General features: G+C 43.3%; 2 protein-coding genes across 5 annotated transcripts; both read right to left on the bottom strand.

The window, feature by feature from the left end:
* Positions 1–145: 145 nt before the first annotated feature.
* On the bottom strand, positions 146–13,853 carry LOC143141956 (hyccin 2). 4 transcript variants are annotated; one of them, XM_076302632.1, is made up of 12 exons: positions 13,575–13,853; positions 10,922–11,016; positions 10,703–10,762; positions 10,393–10,497; positions 9,534–9,713; positions 9,128–9,208; positions 7,624–7,739; positions 6,654–6,749; positions 5,590–5,706; positions 4,772–4,859; positions 4,312–4,468; positions 146–1,979 (listed from the first exon to the last, which is right to left on the bottom strand). In XM_076302632.1, the coding sequence occupies exons 3-12, from the start codon at positions 10,751–10,753 to the stop codon at positions 1,360–1,362; spliced, it is 1,611 nt and encodes a 536-aa protein (XP_076158747.1). In that variant the 5' UTR covers positions 10,754–10,762; positions 10,922–11,016; positions 13,575–13,853; the 3' UTR covers positions 146–1,359. The 4 variants fall into 4 exon arrangements, with proteins under 4 accessions (XP_076158747.1, XP_076158746.1, XP_076158749.1 ...); XM_076302631.1 differs by having other exon boundaries at positions 10,930–11,016; XM_076302634.1 differs by having other exon boundaries at positions 4,318–4,468; positions 10,930–11,016.
* A 459-nt stretch (positions 13,854–14,312) lies between these two features.
* LOC143141760 (D-serine dehydratase) lies at positions 14,313–21,488 on the bottom strand. The gene is made up of 7 exons (XM_076302471.1): positions 21,343–21,488; positions 19,398–19,678; positions 18,988–19,168; positions 18,146–18,267; positions 17,268–17,457; positions 15,148–15,253; positions 14,313–14,955 (listed from the first exon to the last, which is right to left on the bottom strand). Exons 1-7 carry the CDS (start codon positions 21,486–21,488, stop codon positions 14,866–14,868), a joined length of 1,116 nt encoding a protein of 371 aa, XP_076158586.1. The 3' UTR covers positions 14,313–14,865.
* Positions 21,489–22,050: the final 562 nt, after the last annotated feature.

The raw sequence follows: 22,050 nt of genomic DNA, 5'->3' as shown, positions 1-22,050 counted from the left end.
AAAAGTGCTTAACAATTTCATGCCTCACATTTACCCGCTCACCCATACACCAATGGCAGAGGCTGACATGCAAGCCAACCTCCACATCAGGAGTTTGTTCCTGACCATATCAAAACTGAAGCATTATTTTCCATTAACAGCACAATATTTATTCAACAATAATAGATGTCATCTCTGTACAGGCATTATAGATAGTTTTTTTCATTTCTCTGTCCTTCTATTGTACAATAATCATTTACACAAATGTACACACTTTAAAATATAAATTTGTTCCAATGTACAGCATCAGTGAGAAAGAATATGTAGACACAACAAAGTATTTTCTCTCGTACGCTCTCTCTCTCTTTCTCTCATTCAAACAGTGTGACTGACTGTTACATTAACCTATGGTACGTCAACAGCACAGGCAACAGGTATGAATTCTATCCGTGGTTCTGGAAGCAGCGTTGCTTAATATGCATTCAGCAGTAGAACACAGACTCTTTGGATTTCTATACAGTAACAACAATCACTCCCTAATCAAAACCCCGTCACTCGGCTGACGTGATTGTCGCTCTTCCAACTGATTGTCCAGACATGGAGCAATGACAGCGGGTGTAGGAACTGCACGCCGAACACCATGATATTATGGCACAAAAAAAAGATAATTTCATTCCAGGTGTGCATCCACAAAGGTCCACAAGGGGGTGACATTGAGCAAAAAACATTTTCTTCACAAATAAGCTGATGCATAATTGTGTTAGCCTAAAGCGTAGTAGACCGTACGCAACAAACGGCAAAACATGCTGATACACATGCACAGAGAACGCAGATACACACACTCACACAAATATACTTACGCACACAACAAGCACCCATACATACGAATATGCACACACACCACAAGCAAAGATTACAGAGATACATGCTATTATACATGCACCTGTCCATACACACAGGAACACACGGTCACACACATGGCCACACACACACACACACACACACAAACAAACACACACACACACACACAAACACACATACATACACAAACACACACACACACACACACCCACAAACAAACACACACACGCACACGCATGCACACGCACACACACAAACAAACAAACATACATACAAACACAAACACACACACACTCCCACCCACAAACAAACACACACACACGCACGCACACGCACAAACAAACATACACAAACACACACACACACACACCCACAAACAAACACACACACACGCACGCACACGCACACGCACACGCACACACACACACACACACACACACACACACACACACACACACACACACAAACACACACATACACAAAAACAAACACAGAGCCCCCAAAAGGTCTTTGGCTCCTCTACACTTGTGATATGATTTGCATGTTGAAGCTGGAGGAGCGCGAGCGGGACTCTTTGGAGAGGGGACTCGCCGAGGAGAAGGGGCTTCCTGGCGAGAGCCGGTCCTGACTCCTGGCCCCGCGGCTCAGCCGGTCCTCCTGCAGGCTGACGGCCGACAGGCAGTGGGGGCGGTCGGCCGCGCTCAGGCTCCCCAGCGACGCGCTGGGGCCCGTGGAGCCGTTGAAGCCGCCGCAGTCCAGCGACTTGCTGGACGAGGTGCTGGCAGTCCGGATGAGCGGTGCCCCAAACTGCATCACGTAGCGGGGGTCCAGGTAGCGCTGCGTTGGGCTGGGCTCCGGGGTGCGGGGCGAGTGGGCGTGCGGGGAGGAGGTCGCCGGGGCCTTGGTCGGAGAAGGAGGCGGAGGGGATTGGTGGCGCTGGTGGAAGCGTCGTAGCGCCGCCCTGGTGTCGGACGCTAGGTCGCGCAGCCTCCCAGTTGGGCCCTCGCGCTCCCGGGGTGGACGGGGAGTGGCGCCCGCCGCGTCCTTCTTCACGCTGGGCTGGCTGCTGCTCGACGCTCCTGAGGAGAAACCCTCGTCTGGGTCAAAGGAGTCCTCTCCACCGCTCACACCATCAGCATCTACAGAGAGAGAAGAGAGAGAGGGAGAGAGAGAAGAGAAGAGAAGAGAGAAAGAAGAGAGAGAAGAGAGATAGATAGATAGATAGATAGATATAGATAGAGAGACAGAAAGATAGAGAGAGATAGATAGAGAGGGAGGGAGACAGAGACAGAGTTGGGATATTAGATCAGGTTAGGTGTTAAATAGGCCAGATAGAGAGTTCATTCATAAAGAGGAAGGAAAAAAAGATGGAGGTAAAATGAAACGAGAAAGAGAAAAAAAGAGAGAGAGAGAGAGAGAGAGAGAGAGAGAGAGAATGGGAACAGAGGCTAGAGAAGACCTAGATGGAGAGATACAGGGTGATGGATTGAAGGAAACACTCCAGACCTCACCCTCAGTCTAGGGACCACAACCTGAACCACAACACTACAGTACAACACAAGTACAACAAATAAATTGCAACAAATACTGAGGGAGGCCAAACAAGACACACATATGTCCAGTATTATTATTAATACCAGGCTTATTAGTTGAAATTCAAACATCAACAATGTCTCTTTTACCCAACACTTCAAGACACCAAAATCAAAGGATCAGATAGCCACACGTGGACACTAAAATCCAGATAACCCACATGATGATGATCACCTGCCAAAGACCTGATCACATTAGTCTGATTTCAAGTCTAGGCATCAAGTCCAGTGGACAAATTAAACTGCCTTTTGGGTGGACAGTGGATAAAAAAATAGTAGGCCACACGGTAATCTAATGACCAGAGGAGAGTTACCAAAAGACAGGAAGAGCAAACAGACGTGTCTCCGTTCAGATTTGTTTGGGTGTGGGGAAGGGAGGGCACAACTACAGCAGCGAGAGTTAGCGGGGGAACTACAACTCATCTCACGTGGCAACGCCGAGGTGCATATGTTCCAAACCCAGATTCTACATCTATGGAGAAGGAGGGTGGGAGGGTAAACGGAGGAGTCAGTGCCAAGCCACACTGTTTCCACAAGCCTGCTCTAGTGCCTACCCTCACGCAGCGTTAGGTGGATGGTGTACTTTGAGCGCACGCGCGGTGCTGCTTTGGTCGGGGGCTGCTGAGTGGGGCCCGCTGGCTTGGGGTTCAGGAAGGCGCTCAAATCGACATCACTCGAGTAGTCAAAGCCATCTGAGGGGAGGTGGGGGTGGGCAGGAGACAGTGAGCATGCGCAGGGATAGCAGTGGAACACCCCTACTGTAAGTCTGAAGGGGGTTCTGATATAACTTTCTCGAGGTCAGAGTACTGTCAGTACGAATAAAAAAATGTGCTTTTAAAAATGCCCCCAGTGTGTAGCACTGTAGCTGCCTGGCTGCTCTAGCTCTTGGTTGCAGCAACTCGAGCTAGGTAGCTTTTTTTTCGTACTGACAGTAATCAAGAAAAAAGAGATCTATGTGAAACATTACAGAGTTCTCCTTCAACATAAGTGAACTACATGTAATAGCATTCAATGATGGTCAAAGTGCAGCAAAGCTTTAGACAAGGCAGCTCCAGAGGGGAGAATTTTCATTGACAAGAACAAAAAATGTTTGGTAAGTGATTTTACAAAAACAATCATCCTCAGAGAAGCTTTATGAACATGAATTGTAAGCTACTGGCAATGCATAGAAAAAACAACAACAAAAAATTGACACTATCACTATCATTGTTAGCTTACAAATAATGGTTAGAAGCTGGAAGGTAAAGTACTTTTGTGTTTCATCTCAAATTCAGTGGGAATAAGTTGCCCCCTCAACTGACCCTTTGTGTTAACATTCCCCCTGGCGTCATTGCAGGGGTGAAATATAACCGGGACAAATATGGAAGGATTTCACGCTTTCTGAGTATGAACTTTTTCCATCTCTATTTTTGGTGATACTGGCATATGAAACCTTACTCAGTGTTTCTCAGTGTCTTACTCAGTGTCTCTCTGTGTGTTGTGGGCCTGCATACCTGGTTACACCTATGGTTCTTCTAACCATGAAGAAGTATGTAATGTGGAACACAGGACAAATATTAGTGAAATCAGACAATGGAGCACTGAGAAATAAGAAAATACTTGGCAGCATCTTCAATTATGTGGACCAGTCTTTGAGAATGTGCTCGGTTATCGAAATGCTAACATCTAGTTTGGCTCCAATCAAGCAGGGGAAGTATCCAAATCTATACAACACTTTCAAAGAAAGCATACTTCCCATGAAAGATGCAAGGAAAGCTTCAGCAGATACACAGCTATTTCCCACTGCTAGCGGCTACACAAACAGACAATTACTTCATCAGCGCCATCTGTGATAGCAGTGTCAGCTGGTGCGCGCTACAGAGTGGGGGGAAGTGCGTACCCGTACCCTCTCTCTTCCATCGGAGTCGGCGGATAGAGGCCGCCGTCACCGCTGTCTGAGAGATACGCCTCCCCGTCGGGGTCACCTCCACCGGCAGAAGCTTCCGGGCCCCGTCTGGAGGCTGAGGCGGCAAGGACCGCTTCATCGAGTTGGCCAGCTACAAAATTTAAAGGTCAGGAAGGTAATTGTGATTGAAAATCGACAGGCAGAAAATATGGTCAATGAGCAGAAGTGCTGATTCAAACCATGTGAACTAATGAAAGGAGTTATCTGTAACAGGCATTGCTGTCTCTAAAACAAATCTAAAAGTCATTCGAAAAAACAATGAAAATGACAAAAAGACACAAATCAGTAAAAGCTCAACTGCATATACTGCAGTACTACACAATTAATAATGAAAGATGAAGAACAGATTCGGTCAGGAGACAGTTGAAGCTGAGTGGTAGTACTGTAGCATTACCAGTAGAGGCCTGGCATATAGGTCCAGCTGCGCTCGGTACAAAATGTCCTCCAGGGCCTCATATCCCAGGTCCCATTCACCATTATAGCTGCGGATAGCAACAAAGAGGAAGAGTTTACATGACAAGGGGCCTTGAGGTAAATAAAACCAATGGCTGCAGAGAACAGCGCTAATGTGACTAGGAGAGAGACTATATATCATTAATCTGGAGAACAATTTCTAGGATTATCATAAAACATATATTTATTTTCATTAAATAAATAAAGGAATCTGTACATAATTCAGTGGAAAATGTACTTATGGTAGATATATTGATAGTATATATAGTATCAATGTATAGTAGTATGTACTGACTTGAAAATGACATTTAATTATTTGCATACATGAAATAAACTAAACCAGCTGAATGAAATTATACAGCTGCACATCTTCAAAGCAACGTGGTTGATGCAAAGAGCTGATGTATTAGAAAGATGCTGCACATTTCCTGAGCATGAGATAAAAATAAGCATGAGATAAAAAAGTTGACAGCACTGGCCTGCATTGGGACATTGAATAACTACAACTGTTCTGAGTTCAGACCAGAATAATACATGGGCCGTTAATGTCCTGCCCATCCACTAAATTATTCACACATTGATTAAGTCCATGTGTTCGTCCTGATTCATTTACCACAAGTCCCCATTTACCACAAGTCCTGAATCAATGGGTCTGGCTAAAAAGGATGCTACTCTTTCTCTCCATCTCCTCCTGAATAAAAAAAAAACATGCCGCCTCCTTATGGACAGGATGTATAACCATAAATGCAGGCCACTCACATGGCGTGGTAGACGGCGGTCAGCATCTGCACCATGAACTCTGGGTCCAGCCGCACGCGGTGACAGGGCTCTCTCCAGGCCTTCAGCTGCTGCCGGGGATAGCCGCACACACACAGCCTGCCAATCAACATCAGTGCACCGGAGGGGTTAGATCAGAAGGCTGGCATCAATCCATTTGACTTAATATGATTTGACGTGAGGGATCTGCTTGTTTGGGGAGATAAAACACATATGAGCTTCAACAAACAAAGGGATAAAATAGAGGACTATCCGAAATAGACAGAGAGGGAGATGCAAGGTTCCTCCCAAAAAGGTTCCTTGTCAAATTCACACACAACTATTTCATACAAACACTTCTTGAAGACATTAGGACAGAGAGGCGGGTCTTTACTAGGGATGCAATGGTACAGTGTGCCCACGGTTCGGTATGTAAAAAGGTTTTTGGGCAACGATAACGGTACGGTTTCGGTATTTTACTATATAAAAAAAACAGATTTAAAGGTGCTCTAAGCGATGCTGGGTAATGTCACTTCTGTTGACTTTCAAACAAAACAGAGAGCTAGCTCGCTACTTCCTCCCCCTCCCTCCCGTGCTGCTCCCGTGCAATTGAAACTCTCCTAAACGCGCATCTCTTCTGTGATTTGCTGGAACAGTTTGTTATGTTTTTATGGGCTAGGTTAGCCCAGGTTGTTTTTGTTGCCGTTTTTGGAACCTGGGCTGTCCACAGAGATCGCGTTTTTTTACACTGTATTCAGGACACAGACAGCTAGCGGTGGGTTAGGTGATGTTTGCAGTAAGTGACATAAAATGTTTTAGTCTAAAAAACGCATGGCATCGCTTAGAGCACCTTTAAGCAATGAACTATATTTTGCCTATAGACATAAAAAGGCAGTGTGACTGACTATGCCTAATTTCTTTATGTGTGGCTTTAACCAAATTATTCAAAGTGCCCCATCAATACTTCAAGGTCTACTACAGGAGAGCTCCTTAGAGTTATGCATTTCTGTATCTGTTGTGTGTCCACTGAAAGGTCAAGAAAATAACAAACCCCTGGGGTCTCGTACCTCGAGCTCATCCTGCAAGCTGACTGGTGGGAGGACGCTGGCATGAAGACCACGGCCGAGTTGTAGCAGAGCATGAGGAAGCACAGCACCTCGAACCTGTAAATAGAACCCACATCAGAACATAGAAGTTAGAACCCAGAACTATATGAATCCACAGAGTCACACCACTAACACAAATGCATCTCAGAAAACAGAACACAGCAACCTAAGAAAACAACAATGGACAAAAAAAAAAGTGCCGAGCCTCCCACGCAGAGCCTGTTCTATTTTTACAGATGGCTGAACAAAAAAAAACCCCTCACACACACACACACACACACACACACACACTGTCTGTGCTGTTCTCCTTCTAAAAATGCCTCCATTCACCATGCAGACAGACCATCTGTCACAGTGAAGCACACTGTGTGCAGAACATACTATTGTTTCTCCACACTCTCCTCCACACTCATGCGTCTGCATTTGGAGGACAGTCTAGCCAACTTTCAAGGAGAACTCAACCATTTTCCTCTCACTGACTAACAATGACAATGATAATAAGGAGCACCAAATGATAGAAAAGAACAGAATTGTCTCCTTGAAAATCTACGTAAGCTGTACATGGCATTGTGCAAAAATAAGGCATAGAAGCATCACTGCCATAACTCCATGTATGCTAAAGCAGTGTAGTGGGGTCCTGTGTAGTCCTTGGTCAGTGTGTTCCCTTCAATCTTTTAGCTTACTTTATGTTTTAATGACAATATTGCAACGTTTAGTCATGTTCACAATCTAAAATCATTTAAAAATGATAATGCTTTTTAACATATGGTCTAAAACCACTTGTGTGGTATTGTTTTTCATATAAAACTAAGTTAACAATACATTCAGAGCATTCATTGCTAGTCCATCACATAAATCTACAGGAGCGGATATACTGTCTCTCTAGAAAGAGGTCAGCAGCACGCATGCACTGACAGCAGTGACTGTGCACCTGTTCTGGGAGGTGAAGGTCTCTCTCTGGGGGTGGAGGCCGCTGTAGACCACCTGGAGCAGGTCGTGCTGGCACAAGGCTCCCTCCGTCAGGGCCATGGAGCCCAGGCTGGATGGCTGAGGGGACACCAAGTGGGGGTTAAAGGTCATCTTTTCCCAGAAACATTCCATAAGCAACGCACAGGGTCAAGGACAATTTTCAAATCTCTCCAGGAACTTTTGTCACAAGGGAAAAAAACAAACCAAAATTAAAACAACTATATAAAGAAAAAGGCAAACTGCTTTATGATTTAAGACTGCACAGTTCTGCTGAAGAAAAGAGAACAACCCCAGTTCCTAAAACCTCCCCTGGGATTGGGATGAATAAAGTATCTGTCAGCTGATTTGGGAACAGCCCTGGTTCACTGACTGCATGCCAGATCGAGGCTATGACTAATCCTCAGTCAGCCAATACAGTACCTGTGAACCTACCTCTGTCCTACTGCCATCACCCTCATAAACAGCTGGACAATACCTATACCATACACATATCCTTGGTCCTTCTGACAATTACTGTGTTACATTTTGCTTCACAAATACAAATACTGCATTACACAGATACTCACACATCACCCATACATTAAGCACATTATTGTATTGGACTCTATGTACACCCAGCTCCTTAGCCACTATGCTACCACAGCTCCACCTGCCTTGTATGTATGAGAAGAACATACTATACTTGGCCGATGAAAGCTAAGGAAAGATTCTAAACAAAGGAAGCTACCGTAGTGTCATCTCTGCTGTGTCAGGGATGAGCTAAAGCAGCGGCTCCTATGATTTGATTCGACCCACTCAGTCAGCCTGTTTTGTTTTCCTTTCCTTCATTAAATAAAGGCTCAGTGATGGGCTCATATGGTGAGCTCATTCAGGAAGGCCAAGCTCAGCTTCTTGCTTCTAGACATCAATGGCTAACAGAAAAAGATCTATTTAAGAATGCACCACTGCTATTTCATACAGATGATTTTAACAGCAACCTGCCATTGCAGAATGCACTTCATAATGTGGGATATTTCAATATGAACACAAAAATTAGAGGAGGGACATAGTATTCTATAACACAAGAGATCTCCATACAGCACAGAGACTCTCTGTACTGCAAAACAAGATATTTTTTCTTTATTATTGAAGTTAGCTGTGGTCCTTTTTTTCAAACAAAATGTTGTCCCAAGAGAATGATATTGGAATTCTGAGTCAACACTAGAGGCAGTGAAAGACTCTAATTCCGTCTTATCCAGTGGCAGACATCTTTGTTCCCTTTCCATACATGGCGTGTCTACTGACTAATACCAAACAAGTAAAAAAAAAAATGCAGTGTCATCTATGCCTTATGAACTTCTTTTAAGATACTTCAGCCAAAGTCACTGAAATAAATAATTAAAAGTCATCAACAGAAAACCAGCCATTAAAAATGCACAGCAGACAGACTCTATAATGGCTGACCATGCGTCTCTCTCCCGACTCACCTCGTGGTAGATGGAAGGCTTTGAAAGGGAGGGGATGGTGAAAGAGAGGATCTTACTGTTACCCTCTTTATCCACAATCTCCTGCAGGGAGGTGATAGGAGGAGAGATAATTAATCCACTATACCCCCCTCTCACACACGCGCGCGCGCACACATACACGCACGCACGCACACGGGCACCCATAGCCATATGCCACACATGCAAAGCAGCAGATAAACAATCTGAACACTGAACACAAAGAGCTGTTAATCACTCAGGCGCATGCTCTCTCTCACACACACACACACACACACACACACACACACACACACACACACACACACACACACACACACACACACACACACATACACACACACACACACACACACACACACACACACACACACACTTCTGGGTGCCCTACCAAATTGTAGATGCCCAGGAGCAGTGCCTCGATGCAGCCCGTGTTGTAGCGCTCCCTGCTGGTGGCATGGCAGAGGTACACGTTGATGAGCTCCGGCAGGAACTGCAGGGTGAAGCGCCGCAGGCGGTCCTCGGCGGTGCGGTACAGCTCAAACAACTGGTGGCACACCGGAGCCAACAGCTACAGCAGAGAGAAAAGGAGAGAGAGAGAGAGAGAGATAGAAAGAGAGAAGGAGAGAGGGAAAGAGAGACTTGAATGAAAGACAGAGAAACTCATGAACCACAGCACAGGTCCATAGCCAGGAAAAGTCTTCACTACCATAATTTCTCTACAATTAACCAAGGATTATACAATGATTTGCAAAATGTCTTCAGTTATGAGGTTAATACATATGGGCAGGCTATACATGCATTTCTTTTCTTCATTCTTCTTTTTGCTTAAAGCACAATCTGATTCTGATTCATTGGGCTAATATTAGACACTGCAGTTAACACACGGGTGCAGTTAAAACACATTTTTTATTACTCTTTGCATAAATCACTGTACTGTGGTTTATACACAGTGTGGCTAATACACAGTAAAATACTGTGCACTCCTTACATAAAAGGTCAGGAAGCGAAACAGCAACTCAGCCCCAGGCCCTGAATCAGCAACGTGTCCAGCTCTCTAATTACTGATCCAATTTGTCTTGATTGGCTAATCAAGACAAAAGACCCGAGACACTGATTGTCCAAGGGACCACTACTTTTGGCTGCTCACCAATGAAATCAGAATCAAGTCCCCCTGTGCCATTTCTCCTAAGGGCAGCACAACCCATAGAGGGGGAAATAGTGGCCTACTGGGAACGGGCCTACTGTACCTCACTGTTGGGGTGTGCCTGGATAACCCTGTAGAGGGCTGGGACCAGGGATCTCTTCAGGTGGAGACTGCCAGCGTACCGTGGGAGCTGGACATCAGGTAATGTCTGCTCGGTGAGAGAGAGACAGAAAAAAGTGAATGAGTAAGGTGAAAAATAGAAAGACAGGGAAAAAGAGAGAGGGGGAAGATGAAAAAGACACAGATGAAGAAGCTGATACTGGCTGTGTAGTGTGTGTGTGTGTGTGTGTGTGTGTGTGTGTGTGGAGAAGTGGATGTGTGGTCATCAACGCTTTGCAGAAAGATGTTCTCACCTTGAACTCGGAGAGCCATTCCTCCACCACACCGCGCTCTGTATTGAGCATGTTCCACCCCTGTCAAAGAGCATGTGCAATATAAAAACACATGAAGGGGCAAAGAGAGTGAGAGAGAGAGAAAGACAAAGAAAGAGAGAGAGCGAGAGAGAGAAATCAGTACACACATTTCACTTAGCACCAGAAACTCCTCTGACTGACCGTGTCAAGCAAGCTTACCGCCTCACCTCCGTCTGTGTTTGACTTTAGTTGTCCGCTGCGAGAAAGGGCCGTTTCTCCATGGTTGCGGTCACACAGTCAGTACTGCAAACCTACTGGTGGCACACACACACACAAACACAAACATGAACATACACACAATGATGTCCTGGAGTGAAACGCGTTCCAGGCCCTTGCAGATTACACAACTGCCCTTCAACCGTGATTAGTGCAGAGGGAGTGTGTGTGTGAGCGACTGGAGTGAGTGAGCGAGCGAGTGACAGAGAGAGAGAGAGAGAGAGAGAGAGAGAGAGAGAGAGAGAGAGAGAGAGAGAGAGAGAGAGAGAGAGAGGCTTCTTCACGTCCCATCCAGAAGCCTTCGCTTAGCCAGCCAGGTGCGTGTGACACTGGCAAAACCCTCCTCTTAGTAAACTTGAGCTCAAGATTGCTTTGTTTACGGTGCGGTGCTAACCAGCCGCCCAAGTGCACTCTCCATGTGTGTGAGTGTCTCTCTGTCTGTGAGTGTCTATGTGTGTGTGTGTGTGTCATGTAGATAAGTCTGACCAGTCAAAACCGGCTGATAGCAGTGTGAAAGAGATTTTTTTATTAATTTGTTTTTTGCTCCTCAAACATAACTGACTCTTCCACAAGACTCCTTCACAACCTCGCCGTAAGGTCACGATTCAACATGTGACGTAGTAGTGGTGGCCACAGGGTCATGACAACTATTCGCTCAGCTGATTGACAGCAAATGAAATTGGATAAGTGCCATTTAACTCGATAAGCCAAGGACCCTGAAGAGAGACCACAGTCATGGAGGCACTACACTTGAGTGAGACATTTCCCTGATGTTTTGGATCAGACAAGCATGGGAGCCTACATATCCACCCCAGCGATTCCGTAAGAAGCTTAGCAACTCCTGTGCCAGATAATTAAGTGTATACAGTACCTCAACCATGGCATTACAAGCCGGGCTTAAAATAGATTTTGCTAAAAAGAGCTTAGGGGAAGCAGACAGAGAGAGAGAGAGAGAGAGAGAGAGAGAGAGAGAGAGAGAGAGAGAGAGAGAGAGAGAGAGAGAGAGAGAGAGAGAGAGAGAAAGAAAGAGAGAGAGGGAGCGCAGGGAAGAGAGAGAGAGGGAAAGAGGGAGGCACAGACACTGTAAGGGCGATTGAGGGATAAACAAGGGGAAAAAGAGACAGATCTGGGTGGTGGAGAGAAGCCATTGGCCAGGATCATCTGGGGTTTTCAAGCATGTCCACATCGCTCCCTCTGTCTGTGCATGTCTGTCCCACACACAGACACACATAACCGAGGCAACGGCAGCAGATATATGAGCAAACTGCTGCCACTCTGTGTGTGTCTGTCCCTCACACACACACACACACACACACTCGAGGCAACAGCAGCAGATACATGAGCAAACTGCTGTCAGCCTCGTGCGTGCATCGTCAGCATTTTTGGGGACAGAACTAATGAACAAACTCAATAACTAACCAACTCCACTCCAGACCAGGCCATTCTCACTCAATCAACCCTGCATTAGCCCTGGGTTAGATTTCTGCCTCAATCTGCAGTAGTCAGTGCATAGATCGACTGTGCATATAAGCCCTTGGCCAGGGTCATGATCAGGCTAATTGGAGATAACAACAGATGATTTACTCCTTGGTGAGGTCTATGAAAAGGCCAAAGCGTCAAACTCAGGAGTGTTGTCACCCACCAAGTAGGAATCAGCTACCCTCCTGGACTTCTGCATGGCGACTTGACTGGCCACTTGGGTCGTCCACTCTCGGCGTCTGGCCATGCGAGTGAGTTACTGTAGGTGGCCGAGGGAAGGGACAGGTTGGAGGCTTAGGGATGAGAATGCTTCTCAGGCAAAGTGCCAGCCGGGGTGTGTTGTGTGTCCTTCAGGCTCAAGGCTCCCGAGTCCCGGCGCCTATGAGAGCACTCCCTTACAGAGGCTCAGCGCCATTACAGTACAAGAATCTGTGTGTGTTTGTAGGTGTGTGTGTGTGTGTGTGTGTGTGTATGTTTGTATGTATGTGTATAGCTGTGTGTAGTGTGTGTGTGTGTACTGTAATACAGAATAACTTGCTTACATGGACACTGTTAAAATAAAGCTCGCAACTAAAGGAAATAAGAAACCATTATAGCCTATCAAAAAAAATATTTCAACGATTCAGCATCACAATCTCTGCTGCAATAAAGCATAATAAATAACTTCTCACAGATTCACACATGGCTGTCTTCAGCCAACACCCCCCAAATCCATAGTGTACAGTAAGACACAATTGATAAGTCAATAAACACTGACCGGTTCAAAACAAGTGGTCGCCACAAACCTGTAGGTGATCGCATATGGATAATTTGTAGTTCCGCATTCTTGCTATTAAGGACCAAAACACCTTGATAACTGATTCCACTCTCTCACTCGTATTTCCACGAACGCTATTCATAACTGAACATTTAATGACTTAATGTGCACAATATGACTGCTATCACTCCACAAATAATTGCGGGTCCGTTGACATCATCCTAAAAAGGACTTTCGACGTTTGTTCATACAGCTCGCCTGTATCAGAAATGGCATGACGTAGACGTGTTCTGTCCGTAAGATGTTTTCCCAGGTGATTATATATTTATCATTACATCATCTCTCCTCAATAATACATACCCATGCGATGTGACCTCCCAGTGCTGCAGGAATGCTAACGGAGAGCTGGGGTGAGCGTGCTATCCCTGCGGCTATCGCCAGAGTCCTTGAACGAACCTACAATGTGTGCAGCAAGACGGACAGCTCTAAGCGATATGATCCATACCACGACAATCGCGACGCCCAGGATAAACATTCCTCTGGAGCACGATTGGTGTGATTACAAAAAACTGCAGCTCTCTCCGGGCCGACATAGAGTCATTTTACGGTTCTCCTTTCAGTGTTGACATCTCTCTTCCTGCCAACTTGCTGCCTGGCTGCCGTGCGCACTGCGCCGCTATTGGATGGTCACGACGAGAGCTCGGTGAGAGCAACTCAATTGGTCAGGTAAACAGGTGACCCGACAAAGCTCCAGCTCACATAAGCGCTGTCTCACTGGTGAGCAATACCAACGATTCAGGACAGCATTGGGCTTTCCCAAACATTCACCATACCTAGTAGTTAACAAAACACATCATCCAGGAATCGTAAGCATTAGGGCACAAGGAGGACGTTTAAAACCCAAATGAAAATGATGTTACAATGTTAAGATTACAGCTTTGACTAAGCTTATTGGTACTACCAATCTGGTAGGCCACTGATATTATAATGAGATTATTTCATTATCAATTGGTACTGTCAAAAGGATGCAATACTACAATAAAAATGAAATATGTTTCCAGTGCTATGAACATCCCCTTTAATGCAAAGAAAGACAAAATAAACACTTTAGTCACTTCATCTGCTTACATAACTGTTGCTTATTTTTTCTTATATCTGATACCCAAGGTAAATTCACCAAACAGTACATTTTCATATAGTGTCTTTTCTCATTCAAGTATTTCTTAGCATCAGTTTACCAATAGGGCTTATGCTGCCATCTGGTGATATTTTCTGCAGTTAGCACAATGGGTGCCCCATAACATTATCACAAGATCAACATTAAATCATAACACATTTTGAATATTAGTGATAATCTTATTTGACACATTTTGTTAGTATTGTTCATATTTGTTGTAAGTTAGTTAGTGTATAGTGTATATAGTGTACACATAGTGTATTAGTGTATAGTTTATGTAAGACTTTTATGTCTTTAATGTGTGTTCATTATGTTACTCATGGCCCATTTCAGAATGGCCAAGCTAAAACCATGATCGGCACTTCCAAGTCATAATACCAGTTCATTTGTGATGTCATAATCCCTAGCTGGCTGCTTCACAGGAACCATTTTTACTATGATAATCCCAGAGTATTTTATGTGACAGCATCAACATCACCACCCTCGTGCAGGAGTCCATGTCCCCACTATCTTTCCATTAGAATGAACATAATACTTGGGATGCATCATAGCAGTGGCACAGGCCTGTTAAAGACAGCAGTAAACACAGATTCACTCAAGCACCCAGGCTTCCAGCACAGCATATTCACTACCAGAGGTGATATTCTGCCATTCCACAATTATGTTAAAGCTACCTATAGAATGAAGTCTTGCCATGGCTGGCACTACCCTAATTCATAGACGAGTACCTTTTACGTAGTCCTATTTGGTACTTACATGATAAGGCATCAGGGAGAGCATGGAGCCGATGGGATGTTTAGTGAAATCTAACTTCCCAGACATGGCTTCTATTCGCCCATGCTCCTGAGTCATAGACAGCAGTCTGTAACACATACAAATACAAACATGTGGGAGAGATTGAGTGGGTGAGTGAGAATGAATGAATCTAAATAATCTAATATTTTATAATGTAATTATTATTATTATTATTATTATTATTATTATTATTGTTATATAATATGCAAGGCCATCAATTCAATAATAACACTGACATAACATGCTAAACATGCATAAAATGCTAATTCTTGCACTGTTGCACTGTTGGACTACTGTTGGACTACTTTTTGCACCTTCACCATGACACTCACTCTCTTGAGCACCTTACCATGCACACAGAACTACAGGCCCAGTCCCGGCCCTGTCACTGCAAGCGTCTCATGCTTGATCATCCTCAAGCACACTGTGGATTTTTTTTATTTAATTATATAGTATATTTAGTATTTAGTTTTTTTCGTTTTTCTTATCTTCTACGGTCTCTATTGTACAGTGGAGTTTTGTTATATGTATATACTTATATTTACTCTTTCTGCTGTAAGTGCATGTTGTGTGTGATGTCTGTATGCTACTGAGACCTTGAATTTCCCCTTGGGGATCAATAAAGTATCTATCTGAAAAAATGAAAAGAATAATCAACAAACATTGGAAACTCCTTGAATGCGACCTGAGTCTGAGCCACTTTCCAACTAAACCACGATATTGCTTAAAACGGGGTAAGAATATCAAAGAATATCAAAGATTTAGTAGTCAGTTCTATGTACCAAGAACCTCCAGTTACAAATTGGCTGACTAAACAAGTTTATGGTAATTATAGGTGTGGCCAGTGTGCACACTGCTCAAATACTTTTGACACCAAAACATTCACCCACCCACACTCAGGTGAAAAGCATGGTATCAAACAGTTTATCAATTGTCTCTCTATGTAGTGTACATGTTAAAATGCCTTTGTGGCTTGATGTACATAGGCCAAACAAAAAGAAATTTGAAGTTAAGAATTGCTGAACACAAAGCTTCCATTAGAAATAACAATATGGATTACACTATTGCTAGACATTACAAGGACAGAAACCATGGTTCAGCCACTACATTGAGATTCATTGGCATCGAGAGGGTTGAACTTAATGTAAGGGGTGGTGATTTGATAAAACAATTGCTAAAAAGGGAGGCTTACTGGATTCACAAATACAGTCGAACCATATGGACTTAATGAAAAACAAGACTTGTGTTTTTTTGTAAACAGAATAACTGGCTTGTAAAAATGATTTTGTATATTCAAACTAATAGTGGTAATATAGATACTGTCTTATGCACATCTTGATATTGTGGTAATTAATAAACTGTTAGAGGTGTTGATAAACTGATGAACATTTGATGTTGTTTTTATAAACTTATGAACAAAATTATCAGGTGGATTTTATGAATTGATGAATTGCTGATTACTGAATTACTGATGTTATTTGACTGATGCTGTTAATGAACTTATGAACTAAATGATTAGGTGTTTATGAATTGATGAATTACTGGTGTCACCTAAACATATGAGCTAATTCTTAGAGGTGTTGTTTTATGAACTTATTAATTACTGATGTTGTATGTGAACGTATTAATTAATTCTGTGTTGTTTATCAATGTATTGATGTTGTTAATGAACTCATGAACTAATTGATATGTAGCTTAAATATTACCCAACAAGGTCATGTGACATTACCTGATTTATTCACCTGTGGAAAAGAAGGGGGGATGGTACAGAGCGAACCTGATGAAGTGCTAGGCGAAACGGGTTGTTCGTTCTAAAAATAAATATTAAGTTAATAGTGATCAGTGTGCGGTGATTCTTGATCTTTCACTCTTGGATTATACTTACCTGCCTCACCTGCACCTGTTCAACTGAAGGTTTGTGCACAGGGACACCTATGGACTTTAAAGTATGTATGTATGTATGTGTGTATGTATGTATGTATGTATGTATGTATGTATCTATCTATCTATCTATCTATCTATCTATCTAATAACCCAGTCAGCTTTCAATACAAATAATCTTGATTTGGGACAGTGCTTACTTGAGCTCTGGATGCCCCTCGATGACTGCATAACCTGTGGGGAGTTTCCCACCTCCGTCGTGGCTAAGGGCTGTCCAGCCACAGTCGACCAGGAGCTGGTTCCTGTGAGGGTAGTGACCTATAACCCTAGTGAGCACTCGCACCGCTACATCGTTTAGGCTGCAAGAGCCAATCAGAGACTGCTGCACGTCTGTGGACCAATGAAAACAGTTCAATGTTGGTATCATTTTGCCAGGCATAGCTATATATTGTGCAGGGAGAATAATCAAAGCATTCTGGAGTTTTTGTTTCGTTTTTGTTTTGACACTTGCACGTACAGACTTTCCTGCCAGATGTTTACCTCCTTCATATGTTTCACAACATTATTAGATTTGCTCAAAAATTACTTCAATAAATCTTAGACAATGAGTGTCACCATGGGGCCAAAGTGACAATTCCTCACCATAAAAGGTGCTATGGGGAGTATTTTTTAGTTTAAAACATAAAAAATCACCTGGAAATTGCAAAAGAATGTGAAGATGAAACGTCAAAACTGAAGTTAGGATGCAAATCAGCTAGTGTTGGCATGGCCTTCTTGTAATACCACATTGTACCACTTGTGGCACTATATCAAATACAATACAAGTCAGTGGAAGAGTGCCAATTGGCTGATTCTACAGAATTCTATAGCTCCTTTAAAGGCTGAGGTTATTCAAACAAAACAATAGGCGTAACAACTCACACAGAGTTATTCAACCCTGGCTCTAGAATAATGAGGAAACATTCATATGTAGTTAAACATTAAGACTACAGCTTTTTTGCTGGTCCCAGCCTTTGTTAGAGATACAGAATTAAGTAGATGAAGAACCACTGCATGGCACTGAAGTGGTGACACTGACCATAAAAGACATAATTCCCAGGGTGCACCTCACTCAGCATTGCCATGTCCGTGACAGGGCAGCTGCAGGAGGGAGTTGAGCCAATGCTGGACTTTACACCATGGATCCCGGCTGCCTTAAGCCTGGAAGAGGTCAAAGATTTTAGATAACGGCCGTCCAGGATATTAAGCCTTGGCCAGCAACTGAACCTGAACGTTAAGAGTAACAGGTGGGGGCCTTTCTAGGAAAACTTCTATGATTCCCGGAGAAGACTCACAGTGTAACAGTATTAGGATGACATATTCAATCCCATTTGATGAAGACATCACTGCAGTTTAAAGGCTATTCAAGTATAAGTATAAGTATATATACTCTTTGGATCCCGTGAGGGAAATTTGGTTTCTGCATTTATCCCAATCCGTGAATTAGTGAAACACACTCAGCACACAGTGAAGTGAAGCACACACTAACCCCGACGCAGTGACCTGCCTGCTACAGCGGTGCTCGTGGAGCAGTGAGGGGTTAGGTGCCTTGCTCAAGGGCACTTCAGGCGTGGATGTGGGCATGGGAGAGCAGTGCTCAACCACTTGCCCCGCCCACATTTTTCCTACTGGTCGGGGATCGAACAGGCAACCCTTCGATTACAAGCCCGAAGCCCTAACCAGTAGGCCACGGCTGCCCCAAATACTTAATACTATATCTATTTCTATTCTAACCATACAACAACAAACAAAGGTTGTGATGAGCAATGTACATGATGCGCTTACTCAAATAAATCAGCTCATTCTGTTTACATTAATGACTAGTTTGGAGGCGTAAAGGCATTTCAGGTATTGCTAGTCCACAGGAGATTACTGACTTACTTATCCATGAACTGCAGCGTGAGTGTGGTGGTTTCCTGAGCAACTGCCTTAATCTGCTCCTCCCCTTGACAACCATATGTGTTCCCACAGTGGGCATAGACCCCAGTCAGCTCCACTCCCGCTGTTTCGGCGATGTCCTTGGCCAGCTGTAAAGCTCTTGGCTCGGAGTAAGGGATGCCAGCTAGAAGATGTAATTTGTTCGTTAATATAGGCACACATTTGTTTTCTGTCTGTTATCATTAAGTATTTTAGGCTGGTGATATGGTTTGAGACTTTTTTGATATGGTTTGAATTTTTTTCAAATTTTCAATTAAATAGAAGGATTATGCTGAACATGATCTGGACAACAATCCTGCCAAGTCACTTCACCAAATGTGACCCATAATTAATTGCCCGTTTCTAGTATTCACCTCGGCCATTGTCACAGTCCAGCTTCATCCACACATGCCATGCTTTGCCGTTTTGCAGTGGCCTCTTCTTAAGCTCCTCCAGGGCGGCGCTGTTGTCCACCAGAATGTGGAAGAGGGACAGTCGCTCCGCCAGCAGTGCGCAGCGCTCCACCTTGTCAAAAGGTAGAGGGTAGGCATACAGGATGTCGTCGTAGCCGTGGTCGGCATAAAAGGATGCCTCGGCCAGAGTGGACACCACGATGCAGCGCCGCGCTCCACCTGTCATGATGTCTGCGCACTCTCTAGGGACACGAAGCAAAGGAGTGGACAGTGTGTTAGTTCATACTGTTTCTCCAGTTTAACACTATAGAGTCTGAGGTGAAGGATTCTGCTGCTAGTCTCCATGTAAAAAACAGAAAAGTTGTAATGAAGCACTTGCTATTCCTTTGAGGGCACCCTAGAAATGTTAAAGTAACACAAGTTTATCTTAAAATAACAGCTTCAGACTCATTTTGATGTTACACTCTGACTAGAATACGGAGAATGGAATCTTTACAATTGCGCATGCCTGGAATGACTGGTATTATTGGACACAAAGCGTAACATCCCTTTTTCATAGTTGCCAAACATATAATTGGCAATAATTGGAAACAATCTAAAAATTAGAAATAATGTAATTGGAAACAATAGTAATAGGTAACAGTACTTGGCAAACAATGTTGTCGCAGATAGTAGCACATCCATTTTGGTCTGTTTTAGACACTAAATGGTTACCTAGTACATTGACGAAAAGGGGATTTCATACATTGTGTTACTTTTAGGAACTTTAGAAACAAGAACTCATTAGGAACCAGTGCCACAAAACGATTTTTGGGCCACTCGCTTAGATTTGCCTGTCTATAATTTTTTTCAATAATATTCCATCAAATCTCTATTTCTTTTTGCTATTTCTTTTTCTGTCACTGGCCACTCTTGGACATTACATTTCCTTCAACATGATGTCTAACAGACTACCATTCCAGAGCGGTCTCTGAAGATTACTGTTGTCTTCTGGATAATATTAACAACTGTCTGCTGAGTCAAATTCCTTGTTTGTTTACGCAAACCTGTCCAATAAAGCTGATTTAAAGCCAGTTTGCACTTTGTGTTGTGAAGGATGTGGTCCATATCATGTCAGATATTTTCGTTTTTTTTTTTGCCATTTTCTTGTACAATTAATTTACGAGAACAAGTCTGGTGAAGAAAGTTCTTTGTGTGTGACCATTTTCATACCATAACCAACTCCAGAAGTACGTTGCTCCACATTCTCAGACAGATAGATTGCTCACAAAATGAGAGTTTTCAGCCAAATTTAATCGCAAAGCGCTTCTCTGATGCTGAATTTGCCATCAACACACACTAGTTTAGAATGATGTAACACAATGAGAATGTACCATTAAAATCATGAGAGTGATGGTGACATTGTCTACATTAACATGACCGGCATTAGGTTAGCATATTTGTATGAGAGTGTGATTTTCTTTCAAAATGGTGGGCTAATTTCAGACAATGCAATGCAATTTCATTTTTAGAGACAATGCAAGCTTACTGAAGGCTTCAGTTCCTTTCAGACATAGTGCAGGCTAATGTTGCTCTGCATTACAATTCACTCCCTGGTTTTACCCCTTTTATCCAACCATGGTTCAGAATTATGTATGTGGTAGCCTATTTAAATGGATCAAGCTGTCACTATTGGAATATTGCAGGCTATTGTGTGTGTACGAGTTTACAACATCCCAAAATTGATATTTAAATATAGATAGATAGATAGATTGATTTATTGATCCCCAGGGGAAATTCAAGAAATGTGAAGGTGAAGGAAAAGAAGAAATTAACTTGATTATTATACTTGAAAGATAATTATGATGCACGTTTGCCCTTTTTAATAAGAGTGCCTGGCTTGGGTCAGGTTTGTGTGTATCCTTACGCTGTTTTATGCGTTTTCATATGAGGGCGTAGCTGTACTCCGAGCTTCTCAAATCGTTCCAGCATCACACTGGCATTCCTCTTCACCGTGTCCAGGTCGACTATGAAAACCGGAGTGCACAGGTCTTTCGTGAACTCAGCCTCCATCGTTTCACTGTAGCATTAACAGCGCAAAATAAAGGGGATTGATTGAAAGCACAACCTTAACGTTAGAGAACTTTGTAGACGGTTACAGAGAACTTTACAGTAAAGCTATTCGTAGCCTTAGTAGTAGTTCGTAGTTTAGTAGCCTACTAAATAAAGACTGTGTATTGTCACTAGGCTACACACCGATGCAATTTTATTAGATAGTCTTTAAAAAAACAAAACGCATATAGCCTACCCAAATCGACACAGGTCAAACTCCAGTATTTGAAATAAGTCGGCTTCGGCTTGCAGGCAGTCGATCACCGTCCTGTAACTACGGAACGTCCAAAAGCTCAAAACAGTGAAAACATTGTGCAGCATCAGATGAATCCGAGGGCGTTTTTGCAGTCCTCTAATGATTGCTTCTGTCTATGGGTGATTGCCTTACTTGTTCAGTGACACGGAACCAAAACAAAAAAGTTGTGGGGCCCCTATGTAATTCTCTTAGGTTATTGTAGGCTATGATTGAATTGCTTGAATATTCTGGCTGGGCTAATGAGACTGAACTCTTGTAGGCTTTACT

This window comes from Alosa pseudoharengus, unplaced genomic scaffold (genome assembly GCF_046254945.1).
Source record: "Alosa pseudoharengus isolate Yale_2024_CS ecotype anadromous, Long Island Sound unplaced genomic scaffold, YU_APseudo_1.1 YU_APseudo_1.1_scf_24, whole genome shotgun sequence".
NCBI classification, from domain to species: domain Eukaryota; kingdom Metazoa; phylum Chordata; class Actinopteri; order Clupeiformes; family Clupeidae; genus Alosa; species Alosa pseudoharengus.
This window is presented reverse-complemented; position numbering and strand designations above follow the sequence as displayed.